Below are 16,098 nucleotides of genomic sequence, written 5' to 3'. Positions count from 1 at the left end.
GCTTGAATGGACCCTGTATTAGAAGATCCTGCCTCAATGGCAGCTTCCATGGTGGAACAGATGACATGTCCACTAGGTCTGCATACCAAGTCCTGTGTGGCCACGCAGGCGCTATCAAAATTACCGAAGCCTTCTCCTGTTTGATTCTGGCTACCAGCCGAGGGAGAAGAGGAAACGGTGGAAAGACATAAGCTAGACTGAAAGACCAAGGCGCTACTAGAGCATCTATCAATGTCGCCTTGGGGTCCCTGGACCTCGACCTGTAAAGAGGAAGTTTGGTGTTCTGACGGGACGCCATCAGATCCAATTCCGGAATGCCCCATAGCTGGGTCAACTGAGCAAAAACCTCCGGGTGGAGTTCCCACTCCCCCGGGTGAAAAGTCTGACGACTTAGAAAATCCGCCTCCCAGTTGTTTACACCTGGGATGTGAATTGCTGAGAGATGGCAGGAGTGATCCTCCGCCCATTTGATGATCTTGGTTACTTCCTTCATCGCTAGGGAACTCTTTGTTCCTCCCTGATGATTGATGTACGCTACAGTCGTGATGTTGTCCGACTGAAATCTGATGAATTTGGCCTCCGCTAGTTGAGGACATGCCTGGAGCGTGTTGAATATCGCTCTCAGTTCCAAAATGTTTATCGGGAGAAGAGATTCCTCCCGAGACCATAGGCCCTGAGCTTTCAGGGAGTCCCAGACCGCACCCCAGCCTAACAGACTGGCATCGGTCGTGACAATGATCCACTCCGGTCTGCGGAAGCACCTTCCCTGAGACAGGTGATCCTGAGACAACCACCAGAGAAGAGAATCCCTGGTTTTCTGGTCCAGCTGTATTTGAGGAGACAAATCTGCATAATCCCCATTCCACTGTTTGAGCATGCACAGTTGCAGTGGTCTGAGATGAATTCGGGCAAAAGGGACCACGTCCATTGCCGCGACCATTAATACGATTACCTCCATGCACTGAGCTACAGAAGGCAGAGGAATGGAATGAAGAACTCGGCAAGTAGTTAAAAGCTTCAACTTCCTGACCTCCGTCAGAAATATTTTCATTTCTCCCGAGTCTATTAGAGTTCCCAGGAAGGGAACCCTTCTGAGCGGGGACAGAGAACTCTTTTCGACGTTCACCTTCCACCAGTGAGACCTTAGAAAGGCCAGAACAATGTCCGTATGAGCCTTGGCTCTGTGAAAAGACGACGCCTGTATTAAGATGTCGTCTAGGTAAGGTGCTACTGCAATGCCCCACGGTCTTAGTACCGCTAGGAGGGACCCTAGCACCTTTGTAAAAATTCTGGGAGCAGTGGCCAACCCGAAAGGAAGGGCCACGAACTGGTAATGCTTGTCCAGAAAAGCGAACCTTAGGAACTGATGGTGATCTTTGTGGATGGGAATATGTAGGTATGCATCCTTTAGATCCACGGTAGTCATATATTGACCTTCCTGGATCGTCGGCAAAATTGTCAGAATGGTTTCCATTTTGAATGATGGAACTCTGAGGAATTTGTTTAGAATTTTTAGATCCAGGATTGGCCTGAAAGTTCCTTCTTTTTTGGGAACTACAAACAGGTTTGAGTAAAAACCCAGTCCTTGTTCTGTAATTGGAACTGGGTGTATCACTCCCATCTTTAGTAGATCTTCTACACAGCGTAAGAACGCCTGTTTCTTTGTCTGGTCTGAAGACAAACGAGAAATGTGGAACCTTCCCCTTGGGGGAGAGTCCTTGAATTCTAGAAGATACCCCTGAGCAACAATTTCTAATGCCCAAGGATCTGGAACATCTCTTGCCCAAGCCTGAGGAGCAAAGAGAGAAAGTCTGCCCCCTACTAGATCCGGTCCCGGATCGGGGGCTACCCCTTCATGCTGTGTTGGTAGCAGCCGCAGGCTTCTTGGCCTGTTTACCCTTGTTCCAGCCCTGCAAGGGTTTCCAGGTTGCTTTGGGCTGTGAAACGTTACCCTCTTGCTTTGCGGCAGCAGATGTTGAAGCAGGTCCGCTCCTGAAGTTGCGAAAGGAGCGAAAATTAGCCGTGTTTTTGGCCTTAAACGGTCTATCCTGCGGAAGGGCATGGCCCTTTCCCCCAGTGATATCCGCGATAATTTCTTTCAACTCGGGACCGAAAAGAGTCTTTCCCTTGAAAGGAATATTTAGTAACTTTGTTTTGGACGACACGTCAGCCGACCATGATTTGAGCCAAAGCGCTCTTCGCGCCATAATGGCAAAATCAGAATTTTTCGCCGCTAACTTAGCTAATTGGAAAGCGGCATCTGTGATAAAAGAATTAGCCAGCTTTAGAGCATGAATTCTATCCATGACTTCGTCATATGAAATCTCCCTCTGGAGCGACTCCTCCAGCGCCTCAAACCAAAAAGCCACTGCAGTAGTTACAGGAATAATGAAGGCAATTGGTTGAAGAAGGAAACCTTGCTGAACAAATATTTTCTTCAGTAAACCTTCCAATTTTTTATCCATAGGATCTTTGAAAGCACAACTGTCTTCTATTGGAATGGTTGTGCGCTTGGCTAGTGTTGAAACTGCTCCCTCTACCTTAGGGACCGTCTGCCACACGTCCCGCCTGGGGTCAGTTATAGGGAACATTTTCTTAAAGATGGGGGGGGAACAAAAAGGTACGCCTGGTCTCTCCCACTCCCTAGTCACAATATCCGCCACCCTCTTCGGGATCGGAAACGCATCAGTGTATACAGGGACTTCTAGAAACTTGTCCATTTTACACAATTTTTCTGGGACCACCATGGGGTCGCAATCATCCAGCGTAGCTAAAACCTCCTTAAGCAGTACGCGGAGGTGTTCCAGCTTAAATTTAAACGCTAAGGAATCTGACTCTGCCCGCTGAGAAACCTTTCCTGTGTCAGAAATTTCTCCCTCGGACAGTCCGTCCCTAACTGCCACTTCAGAGTGTTGTGAGGGTACAACGGATAAATCATCTAAAGCTTCTGATTGCTCATCCTCTGTTCTCAAAACTGAGCTATCACGCTTCTTAGGAAAAACTGGCAGTTTGGATAGAAATTCCGCAAGGGAATTATCCATGACTGCTGTTAATTGTTGTAATGTAATAGGGCCCAATGCGCTAGAGGTACTAGGCATCGCTTGCGCGGGCGTAACTGGTGTCGACACATGGGGAGAGGAAGGAGGACTATCCTCGTTACCTTCCGTCAAAGAATCATCTTGGGTTACATTTTTAAGTGTCACTGCATGGTCTTTAAAATGTTTAGATACCTTAGCACACTTTAAACACAAATGTAAAGGGGGTACCGCCATGGCTATTAAAACACATAAAACAGGGTCTATCTGTAGGCTCAGACATGTTAAACAGACTTAGACAGCACTCAAATACAGTAAAATACAATTTTTGAAAAAACTGTACTGTGCCTTTAAATAATAAAAAGCGCACACTTTTTTACTAAACCTCAAAAAAACGTCCAATCTTTATGAAATTTTCACCATATGATCCTAATGCTTTGAAATGAATGCACAGTAAATTTCAAGACAATTAACCCCTTTATTGCCCAAACCGGAGCAAATTAAAGCAGGCCACCGGTTTAACGAACTACAGCACCATGCCACAGCCTCTGCTGTGGCCCTACCTTCCTTGGGGATTAGTTTTGAACGAAAATAAGCCTCTCTGGAGTCCTCCAGCAATCTCTGGACTCTACACGTGAAGCTGCATGAAGCTGTCTGCCAAATGAACTGCACAACTGAGGCGCGAAATTTAGGCCCCCTCCCTCTTCACTCCGGAGTTGTGGGGCCTTCCCAAGCCAAAATAGGTGTCTAAAGATATGCCAGGCGGAATAAAACCCCAAAAAAATGTTCCAAATGTAATACACACTTGTACAAATATCAGATTATTGTAATAAAATAATTGATTTCCCCTTAACAGTGTCCACCAGCGTTTTAAGCCCTTTGAACTAAGCCATCCTTCTATACTAAGTCTCAGAATATGGCTTACCTTCCCCACATGGTGATTCTTGTCAGTCTTCTAGCATTACCAGGTCTTGACTAGAAAAAAAGTGACTGAGCATACCTTAAAGCAGTTAAGCCTGCAAACTGTTCCCCCCAACTGAAGTTCTCCAGTACTCAACAGTCCTGTGTGGGAACAGCAATGGATTTTAGTTACAACATGCTAAAATCGTTTTCCTCTCAGCAGAAATCTTCATCACTTTCTGCCACAGAGTAAATAGTACAAACCGGCACTATTTTAAAATAAACTCTTGATTGAAGAAATAAAAACTACAAATCTAACACCACATTCACTTTACCCTCCCGTGGAGATGCTACTTGTTAGAGAGGCAAAGAGAATGACTGGGGGGGCGGAGCCTGAGGGGGAGCTATATGGACAGCTCTGCTGTGTGCTCTCTTTGCCACTTCCTGTAGGGAATGAGAATATCCCACAAGGATGAATCCGTGGACTGGATACACCAAGTAAGAGAAATAAATTTGAACATAGGAAATGATTTTCCTTTCATTCGGGAAAATTAACTCTATGCTTGAGTGCGGTTGTTCCATCCTCCGTTATAAAAGGATGAAATAACAAACAAAACAGCTGAAATTCATTTAATATAATGCACACAGAACAGGACGTTACTGTCTCTTTAATTCTTAAAGAAACACATTCTTGTGAAAGTTTGTACCATCCTACATCACAAAGGATGATTGAACAAACAAAACAACCGCAATTCTTTTAATGAAATCTACACAGAAAAGAAAAAAAATTACTGTCCCTTTAAATTTTATTTATTTATTTTATTTCTGTTGTGCAGAAACAATCCCATAACAACATAAATACTGCTGCAAAACAAAGTCTTTGCAAAGGAACAGCAGAGCACTGCCTGTGGTTCACAAATTAGTTTGGGCACTAAATGTAGAATATGGTGGTATGGATTGACCTGTGTCACCAAACTCCTAACAGCCACCGCTTTAGAAGGAGTATTTTGAACACAGGAAAATATGCTACGGTCTCTTTAAATTGTAAAAAAGAATAACATTATTCCTTTAAATTAGCTGCAGAAAATAGTAAAAATTAGCAGCTGTAGTCAGGTTCGAACCACCAACCTGTGGGATGGGGGGCAGTGTACGTTACTGTCACTTTAAATTTAAGCAACTTCTTATTTCTGAGTGCAGAAACAATCCAAATAGTATGTTAATCTTGCAGCTAACAGACATTGCTATGTACAATAAAGAAGCAATGACTTGTGCAACAAATCCCTTTGTAAGGAACCACAGAGCACTGCATGTGGGGCAAAAAAAAAAATTTCAAAATTTTGGCAGGGATTGACCAGTGTCAACTGACTCCTGAACATGCAATAGTATTAGAAGGAGTATTAATAATAAAAAGTGACACACCACAAAACGTTACTGTCTCTTTAAATTTTAAAGTAACATTATCTTTTGTGTGCTGCTGTACATGAGTAGGCCACTTTTAGGAGGAGTATTTGGTTGCCTAGGAAAAATAAGAGGCAGACAAGTTGTGAGTCAGCTGAAACGCTTTCATTGAAGCGCAAACACTGACATCAATACCCATGTCATTCCGATAACCGGAAACATCAAGAAACAAGTGTGCTGATCCCCTGATCCTTCTGATAACTGGAAGCTTATGAAGAAAAGCACAGCTTCATTGGCGCCAAGCAAGCTCCGCCCCTCGTGGGCGTGTGAAAGTTTTACCTCCCGGTCGCCATCTTTGCTAAGATACCGGAAGAAAAAGAAAATGGGCAATCTACCTCTCTTCTTAGGTAGTTTAAATATCGCCATGGATCTTAACGTGCCAAAGTAGGAAAACAGCACAGTTACACGTATTTGCTATCTGAAAACACGGTACCCAGACAAGCTCCGCCCTCCGTGGGCGTCTTAACAGTTACTTTCAGTCATTGCTATGGGAAAAACAACTAACTGAATCACCATACTGCATGGTCCACTGCATGGTCCGTTAAGAGACAGATAAACACCCTCACACTGAGTCTCTGCCTACAGTACATCAATCCCTTGACTCAGAAAAACGTTAAAAGGGGAATCCCCCTTACACTGAGCTCGAGCATAACAGCTCATATGAAATCTCCCGGTCGGTTAAGGAGAGTTATAATTAGCCCCAGTGCCTTTCATACTGACCAAGTAAACTCTAGTACGCTAGGAGACATATTTCTATAACCCCTACAAGAAGCCCATTATTACATGAGGTCTGAGTATAGAAAATAAAGTGCTCCAACTTATTCTGAGCTGTCTTACCCGCAGAAATAAAGTTAGCACTTACCTTGGCCGTCCAGCAGGTTTTCAGAGGTCCTCTCCCTCCCATAGCCCTGTCGACAAAGATCAGCCTGAATTAAAAGTGCTTAGGCTATCTGTATTAGGGCAGCAAATATGTATAGGAGGCACAGTGAGAATGATGTCCCACCAGTTCCTATTGCTTCTCTTTTTACTGAAGAGACTGATCTGGTCTAGGCTACACCCCAGCACAAAGTAGCACTCAGAGGCACTACTTTAAAAATAATAAACACTTGATTGAAGAATCTTTACTAATACCTCACTTTGCCATCTATCTTACTAACACAGGCAAAGAGAATGACTGGGTTGGGAGGGAAGGTAGGAGCTATTTATACAGCTCTGCTGTGGAGGTCTTTGCCTCCTCCTGCTGACCAGGAGGTGATATCCCACAAGTAAGGATGAAATCTGTGGACTCACCGTATCTTGAAAAATAAATTACTTTAAAATTTATTAGGGTTGGAAACTGACTGAAGTTTTAAATATGTCTAACTTTGATCTTCTTTGATCTGTTAAAGAAAGTCTAATTGATACTGAGTCTATAATGACTCCAAGGAAAGAGACTGAGGTCTGAGGAGAAAGAGAACTCTATGGAACAAAAGGTTGTTGGTATGAGAATCTGAGCTTGTATCAAGATATTGTCCAGGTATTGAGTCACCAAAATACCTTGATCTCTTATTAAAGACAAGAGTTTACCTTTGTAAAAAATGTGGGAGCAAAAACCAGACAGAGCAACAAACTGATTGTCAAGATCGGGGGCCGCACCTTCATGCTGAATTTAAAGAAGAAGGCTTTTTTGACTGTTTAGCCTTGTTCCAATTGGGGTTGGAATATCAGGAGGATCTGGAAGAATCCTGTTTTTTTTGAAGAGGAGGACCACCTTTGGTTCCTAGATTGAAGAAAGGAACAAAAGCAATTAGTAGCTTTGTTATTTCACTTAGACTTCTTGTCCAGAGGGAGAAAAGCTCCTTTACCTCTAGTCACAGTAGAAATTATGGCATCTAAATCATACCTCAAAAAAAACATTTCCTTAAAAAGGAAGAGATAACAGTCTAGACTTTGAAACTATGTCAGCTTACCAAGACTTGAGCCACAAAGCTCTTCTGGTCAAAACTGATACGGCCATATTTTTAGCATTAATTCTAATTATATCAACTACAGCATCATAGATAGATGCATTTGTTGACCTAAGAAGTTTCAAAACGGGTTTAAAAATCTTAATTTGTTAATCTTCTGAGATCTGATCAGAAAGATTGTCACACCTGCTACAACACAAACCATACTGATAGCTGTGCAGCTCTCTATGAATGCTGGTGAGCACTCTGGGTTGTGAGTTTTGCAGTGTCATGTGATGAGTACCGTCTATTTTCGTGTTTTGTATGTGTCTACGGAAATTACAAAGGGCCTATGTCACTCTGGTTTGTATCTCCTTGTTTTTGGTTGCAAACATGCATAGTGTAGCTGTAGGTTATGGACCCAGGGAGGAAGAGACCTTAACATGGTCCTGGGCCTATCACCATTTGGCCGAATGCTTTAAATAACTCTTCAAATTTGCTTGTAATCTAGCTATGTGCTTTCAAGAGAGGGCCAGACTTTCTATGTGCTCTGTTAGTTATTTTGTTCTCTAAATTTCCCTATGAGCTTTGCACCCAGGCTTTTCTTGGGTTTAAGGGACTTAAAAACAATTTTTTTCTCTTTTATGATTAAGATAGAGCATACAATTTTAAGCAACTTTCAATTTACTTCTATTATCAAATGTTCTTTGTTTTCTTGTTATAATTTGTTGAAAAGCAGGGATGTATGCTCAGGAGTGTGCACGTGCCTGCAGCACTCTCTGGCAGCAGTTCTGCAACAATGTAATACATTAGCAAGATCACTATATGGTAGCATTATTTCCTCTCATGTAGTGCTTCAGAAATGTACACGCTACCTATCTAGGTATCTCTTCAACAAAGAATAACTTGAGAACAAAGCAAATTTGATAATAGAAGGTGAAACTTTTTAAAATTGTATTCTCTACGTGAGTAATAAAATAAAAAATTGGGGTTTTATGTCCCTTTAACTGTCTGAGTTCCAGAAAACTGTGCAGCTACGTTTCTGTTTCCAGAAAACAGCCCAGCCAGACCTGAACACATTACAGTAGAGGATCTAATTGTGGAGAATATCGACAACAAAACAACAGAAGGATAAGGGACTGGTCCCCCCAACACCTGTGGCAGGCTTGTGATTCATCACTGAGTCATTGTGTCACTACCCTATGCTCCAATCTCCCTTCTGTCTCTTAGAAGCAGCTCTGAGGGGGAAAATGGGCCTCAAATTGGTCTGAGGTCCCCTCTCAACAAACAATCTGGATCACCAAAATGCTTTCTCCTTCCTACTGTAGAGGCAAGGATAAGAATGGAATACCATAGAGCTGGGAGGTATTAAGTACTATTGGAGTTTTTATTACTTTTGCATCCTTTTAGTGGGCAGTAGTTGAATCCCATGAGTAATAGCTTGTGGACTCGCACCACCTTATGAAAGAAAGAATATTTTTTAAATACATTAACTTTTTTCAAAAGGTAAAGTAATATCGTCTCCCTAATTCTGCTGAACAAAACACAAAGTGGAATTTGACAAATCTTGGCAAGAATTTTTTTTTTATATTTGCAAAAAAAAAAAAAAAAAAAAAAAGGTCTTCAACACACATTAGGTCTTTTATAAAGCCTGCACTGCGTGTGTATAGATTTTTTCTTTATATTTTTATATGGTTTTATCTATAAACACACAACTCAAAGCTTTCTCTTACACACAACATTTTCTAGAAGCTAGTAAATTCTCTATAGTTAACAACTCTTGAATTTTGTGATATGCGCATGAAAAGTAGAAATACAACAACAAAAACAATACATGCTTATTTAACGTGTAATTCAACTACTACTAATTTTTATATATATATATATATATATATATATATATATATATATATATATATATATATATATATATATATATATATATATATATATATATATATATATATATAAAAAGAAAGAAAAAAATACATATAAAAGGATACAGAGTCTGCAAGGGGCCGGGACCTGTCCTACCACTGCTGAAGGACCTACATGATTGCAAGAAATGAATGCACAGAACAACTGGAGGAAGAAGGAAAAACAAAACAAAAAAAAACACATATACACAACCTTATAAATTCCAGTTAAATGGATATAAAAGTGCAGAAATAAAATGCTCATATTAATATGTTAGAGCATTTTAGTATTGCACTATTGCTTGTACATAACTACATATTTAAAACAGCTTTAGTATTCACAGACTAGTGACTGAAAACCGGCCACATAATTACCTGCCACAGGCATCTGGTAAGGGTGTATTGAGCGAGCAGGAAGCACCGGCTGATGCAAAGTAACGGACCCATCAGTTTCTCCCCGTAACCGGATGTCAAATATTACAGATGTCTAAAAGTACAAAAGAGCAGCTATAAGTCACTGTGTATTAAGGATGTAATAGTTTTATAAAAGGAAAAAACAACATTTACCTCAGTATCCTGATGATGAACTACTACCAAATTATCAACAATGTTAAGAGCAAATTTTCCAGTTCTGTTCAGTTTCAAGATGTGCATCTTCTTACAGGTACCTTCTCTGTCAAAAGATCAACAGCACCAAGGAAACTCAATAACATGGTCACAAAATTCAACAGATAAAGTATATTCAAAAATTTCAAAGACCAGAATATTTATACAAATCGATATAGATCTATTTCACAATAGTGCAAATTCCAAGTAGGTCTTTAATCTAAAAGCAAAGACGAAAATATGACAAGCATAAGAGAAAAAAATCTCATATAGCAATAATTCCTAGCTGGACACTTATGTCTTTACGTGCTGCTGGAAGACATGCGTGCAAACCACATACACAGATTGTCCAAGCAAAAAAAACTAATTTATGTAAGAACTTACCTGATAAATTCATTTATTTCATATTGGCAAGAGTCCAAGAGCTAGTGACGTATGGGATATACATTCCTACCAGAAGGGGCAAAGCTTCCCAAACCTCAAAATGCCTATAAATACACCCTTCACCACACCCACAATTCAGTTTAATGAACAGCCAAAAAGTGACGTGATAAAGAAAGGAGTAAAAAGCATCAACAAAGGAATTTGGAAATAATTGTGCTTTATACAAAAAAAATCATAACCAACATAAAAGGGTGGGCCTCATGGTCTCTTGCCAATACGAAAGAAATGAATTTATCAGGTAAGTTCTTACATAAATTATGTTTTCTTTCATGTAATTGGCAAGAGTCCATGAGCTAGTGACGTATGGGATAGCAATACCCAAGATGTGGAACTCCACGCAAGAGTCACTAGAGAGGAAGGGATAAAAATAAAAACAGCCATTTCGCTGAAAAAAATAAATCCACAACCCAAATATAAGTTTATTCTCAAAAAATAAAAACTTAAAACGTAAGCAGAAGAATCAAACAAACAGTTGCCTGAAGAACTTTCCTACCAAAAACTGCTTCTGAAGAAGCAAATACATCAAAATAGTAGAATTTAGTAAAATGTATGCAAAGAAGACCAAGTTGCTGCTTTGCAAATCTGATCAACTGAAGCTTCATTCTTAAAAGCCCAAGAAGTGGAAACTAATCTAGTAAAATGAGCTGTAATTCTCTGAGGCAGACTCCAAATAAGCTTGATGAATCAAAAGCTTTAACCACTATGCCAAAGAAACAGCAGAAGCCTTCTGACCTTTGCTGGAACCAGAAAAGATAACAAAAAGTCTAGAAGTCTTCCTGAATTCTTTAGTGGCTTCAACATAATATTTCAGAGCTCTCACCACATCCAAAGAATGTAAAGATCTCTCTAAAGAATTCTTAGGATTAGGACACAAAGAAGGGACAACAATTTCTCTATTAATGTTGTTAGAATTCACAACCTTAGGTAAGGATTTAAATGAAGTCCGCAAAACTGCCTTATCCTGATGACAAATCAGAAAAGGAGAGAGCGGATAAATCAGAAACTCTTCTAGCAGAAGAGATGGCAAAAAGGAACAACACTTCCAAGAAAGTAGTTTAATGTCCAAAGAATGCATAGGTTCAAATGGAGGAGCCTCTAAAGCCTTCAAAACTAAATTAAGACTCCAAGGAGGAGAGATTGATTTAATGACAGGCTTGATACAAACCAAAACCTGTACAAAACAATGAATATCAGGAAGTTTATCAATTTTCCTGTGGAATAAAACCTTTATCCAAACCATCCTGAAGAAACTGTAAAATTCTAGGAATTCTAAAAGAATGCCAAGAGAATTTATGAGAAGAACACCATGAAATGTAAGTCTTCCAAACTCGATAATAAATCTTTCTAGAAACAGATTTACGAGCCTGCAACATAGTATTAATCACTGAGTCAGAGAAATCTCTATGACTAAGCACTAAGCGTTCAATTTCCATACCTTCAAATTTAATGATTTGAGATCCTGATGGAAAAACGGACCTTGAGATAGAAGGTCTGGCCTTAATGGAAGTGACCAAGGTTGGCAACTGGACATCCGAACAAGATCTGCATAGCAAAACCTGTGAGGCCATGCTGGAGCCACCAGCAGCACAAACAATTGCTCCATGATGATTTTGGAGATCACTCTTAGAAGAAGAACTAGAGGCGGGAAAATATAATCCGGTTGAAAACACCAAGGAAGTGTCAACGCATCCACTGCTTCCGCCTGAGGATCCCTGGACCTGGACAGGTACCTGGGAAGGTTTTTGTTTAGATGAGATGCCATCAGATCTATTTCTGGAAGCCCCCACACATCTGAACAATTTGAGAAAACACATCTGGGTGGAGAGACCATTCTCCCGGATGTAAAGTCTGATGACTGAGATAATCTGCTTCCCAATTGTCTATACCTGGGATATGAACCGCAGAAATTAGACAGGAGCTGGATTCCGCCAAACAAGTATCCGAGATACTTCCTTCATAGCTTGAGGACTGTGAGTCCCACCCTGATGATTGACATATGCCACAGTTGTGATATTGTCCGTCTGAAAACAAATGAATGGTTCTCTCTTCGACAGAGGCCAAAACTGAAGAGCCCTGAGAATTGCACGGAGTTCCAAAATATTGATTGGTAATCTCGCCTCTTGAGATTTCCAAACCCCTTGTGCTGTCAGAGATCCCCAAACAGCTCCCCAACCTGAAAGACTCGCATTTGTTGTGATCACAGTCTAGGTTGGACGAACGAAAGAGGCCCCTAAAATTATACGATGGTGATCTAACCACCAAGTCAGAGAAAGTCGAACATTGGGATTTAAGGATATTAATTGTGATATCCTTGTATAATCCCTGCACCATTGGTTCAGCATACAAAGCTGGAGAGGTCTCATATGAAAACGAGCAAAGGGGATCGGGTCCAATGCTGCAGTCATGAGACCTAAAACTTCCATGCACATAGCTACTGAAGAGAATGACTGAGACTGAAGGTTCCGACAGGCTGCAACCAATTTCAAACGTCTCTTGTCTGTTAGAGACAAAGTCATGGACACTGAATCTATCTAGAAACCTAAAAAGGTTACCTTTGTCTGAGGAATCAAAGAACTTTTTGGTAAATTGATCCTCCAACCATGTCTTTGAAGAAACAACACTAGTTGATTCACGTGAGATTCTGCAGAACGTAAAGACTAAGTGTGTACCAAGATATCGTCCAAATAAGGAAACACCGCAATATCCCGCTCTCTGATTAGAGAGTAGGGCACCAAGAACCTTTGAAAAGATTCTTGGAGCTGTCGCTAGGCCAAAAGGAAGAGCAACAAATTGGTAATGCTTGTCTAGAAAAGAGAATCTCAGGAACTGATAGTGATCCGGATGAATCGGAATATGAAGATATGCATCCTGTAAGTCTATTGTGGACATATAATGCCCTTGCTGAACAAAAGGCAGAATAGTCCTTATAGTCACCATCTTGAAAGTTGGTACTCTTACATATCGATTCAAAATCTTTAGATCCAAAACTGGTCTGAATGAATCTTCTTTCTTTGGGACAATGAATAGATTTGAATAAAACCCCAGACCCTGTTCCTGAAACGGAACTTGCATGATTACCCCTGATAACTCCAGGTCTGAAACACACTTCAGGAAAGCCTGAGCCTTTATTGGGTTCACTGGAATGCGTGAGTAAAAAAAAAAAAATTCTCACAGACGGTCTTACTCTTAATCCTATTCTGTACCCCTGAGAGACAATACTCTGAATCCAAACATCTTTGAAAAATTTTAATCTGCCCCCTACCAGCTGAGCTGGAATGAGGGCCGCACCTTGATGCGGACTTGGGGGCTGGCTTTGATCTTTTAAATGGCTTGGATTTATTCCAATTTGAGGAAGGCTTCCAATTGGAAACAGATTCCTTTGGGGAAGGATTAGATTTCTATTCCTTAAGTCGAAAGGAACGAAAACGGTTAGAAGCTTTAGATTTACCTTTAGGTTTTTTATCCTGAGGCAAAAAAAAACCCTTCCCCCCAGTGACAGTTGAAATTATTGAATCCAACTGAGAACCAAATAATTTATTACCTTGGAAAGAAAGAGAAAGCAATCTGGACTTAGAAGTCATATCAGCATTCCAAGATTTGAGCCACAAAGCTATTCTAGCTAAAATAGCTAAAGACATGTATCTAACATCAATTTTGATGATCTCAAAAATGACATCACAAATGAAATTAATAGCATGTTGAATCAACTTAACAATGCTAGACAAATCATGATCCGATACTTGTTGCGCTAAAGTTTCCAACCAAAAAGTTGAAGCAGCTGCAACATCAGCCAAATAAATTGCAGGCCTAAGAAGATGACCTGAATATAAATAAGCCTTCCTTAGATAAGATTCAAATTTCCTATCTAAAGGATCTTTAAAAGAAGTACTATCTTCTGTAGGAATAGTAGTAAGTTTAGCAAGAGTAGAGATAGCCCCATCAACTTTGGGGATCTTTTACCAAAACTCCAATCTAACTGCTGCAAAGGATACAATTTTTTAAACCTTGAAGAAGGAATAAAAGAAGTACCAGGCCTATTCCATTCTTTAGAAATCATATCAAGAGGACTAGTTTCCTCCATATCCAATGTAATCAACACTTCTTTAAATAAAGAACGAATATACTCCATTTCAAATAAATAAGAGGTTTTGTCAGTGTCAATATCTGAGGCAGGATCTTCTGAATCAGATAGATCCTCATCAGAGGAGGATAAATCAGTATGTTGCCGGTCATTTGAAATTTCATCAACTCTGAGACGTTTTAAAAGACCTTTTACGTTTATTAGAAGGCGGAATGGCAGACAAAGCCTTCTGAATAGAATCACAAATAAATTATTTTAAATTTACAGGTATATCTTGTGCATTAGATGTTGAGGGAACAGCAACAGGTAATGAACTACTACTGATGGATACATTTTCTGCATGTAAAAGTTTATCATGACAACTATTACAAACCACAGCTGGGAGGTATAATCGCCACAAGTTTACAACAAATGCACTTAGCTTTGGTAGAACTGTTATCTGGGATCCAGCAGTGAATTCTGAGACAGGATCAGATTGAGACATCTTGCAAATGTAAGAGAAAAAAACAAACATATAAAAGCAAAATTATCAATTTCCATATATAGCAGTTTCAAGAATGGGAAAAAATGCAAACAGCATAGTCCTCATGAGTCCATGAATAAGGCAGGGGGCTGCCGAAACGCGTAGGACCTTTTCTCACTTGTCAATGAGGGATAAGCTTTTATGCTTTTTAATATCGTGTTTTCAATAAAGAACTTTACTTTACACCTTGAGGCTTGCTGGTCATCTTTGCTGTTGTTACTTGTTCATATTAGAAACAAAGAAACAGCACTAGCAAAGTGTGTTTGGAAACAAGAGGTGCGCCTATTCTATGCTATTCTTATGGTGGAGCTTCTAATTATGGTGTTTTATGTGAGATGTAATACAACAATAATACAACAATGAAATTATACATAGATGGTCAACAATAATAAGTGATAAATAACAAATACTTAATGGATTCCTTGGTGTTTGTATTCAGCACCAAAAACGTCCATATATATTGAATATACTGAAAGTCCCACAATTCCTAAGGAGGCGATATAGATGGCCCCAAAACAAGCAGCGGCTCTCTCCACAATATGCGTGAGGATAAAACTTGGTCCTGGGAATGACAAAAAAGAAGAGGCGCTCTGGTGCAGATAAACCCAACAATAAGTGAGATTTCCAAAAGGAAGAAATACTAATACTCACAAAGATATTTGCACTTCCAGTGCAATAATCCGCAAGCCGAAGCTTCAGAGCCGTTCGGCTGACTCTTTCTCTCCCGATATGCTCCCGGCAATAGTCAGGCCCCTAAGAGGAATGAAGCATAGGACACCTTTGGTGCAGATCACCCTGACCAATATCGAACTAACAACAGTGGGTAGATGTATATACTCACAAGCGTATGTGCACAAACAGTGCAATATCAGGCGGACCGAAACTTTATAAAGCCGTTCGGCTGACTTCCAACAAAAACATAATTTATGCTTACCTGATAAATTCCTTTCTTCTGTAGTGTGATCAGTCCACGGGTCATCATTACTTCTGGGATATTACTCCTCCCCAACAGGAAGTGCAAGAGGATTCACCCAGCAGAGCTGCATATAGCTCCTCCCCTCTACGTCACTCCCAGTCATTCGACCAAGGACCAACGAGAAAGGAAAAGCCAAGGGTGAAGTGGTGACTGGAGTATAAATTAAAAAATATTTACCTGCCTTAAAAACAGGGCGGGCCGTGGACTGATCACACTACAGAAGAAAGGAATTTA

General features: G+C 40.2%; 1 protein-coding gene across 2 annotated transcripts in view; it reads right to left on the bottom strand.

Annotated features, from left to right (window-relative positions):
- RMC1 (regulator of MON1-CCZ1) overlaps positions 1-16,098 on the bottom strand; it is a 177,121-nt gene that overhangs the window by 68,205 nt on the left and 92,818 nt on the right. For both annotated transcript variants that reach the window (XM_053714977.1, XM_053714976.1), the window contains exons 9-11: positions 9,802-9,907; positions 9,610-9,721; positions 9,322-9,366 (exon numbers count right to left, since the gene is read on the bottom strand). In XM_053714977.1, coding sequence (XP_053570952.1) covers positions 9,322-9,366; positions 9,610-9,721; positions 9,802-9,907 — 263 coding nt within the window. The remainder of the gene's footprint in view (positions 1-9,321; positions 9,367-9,609; positions 9,722-9,801; positions 9,908-16,098) is intronic.

The sequence above is a fragment of the Bombina bombina genome, chromosome 5, assembly GCF_027579735.1.
Source record: "Bombina bombina isolate aBomBom1 chromosome 5, aBomBom1.pri, whole genome shotgun sequence".
Taxonomy (NCBI): domain Eukaryota; kingdom Metazoa; phylum Chordata; class Amphibia; order Anura; family Bombinatoridae; genus Bombina; species Bombina bombina.
The sequence above is the reverse complement of the archived record's forward strand: the minus strand, read 5'-3'. Positions and strand labels throughout refer to the sequence as shown.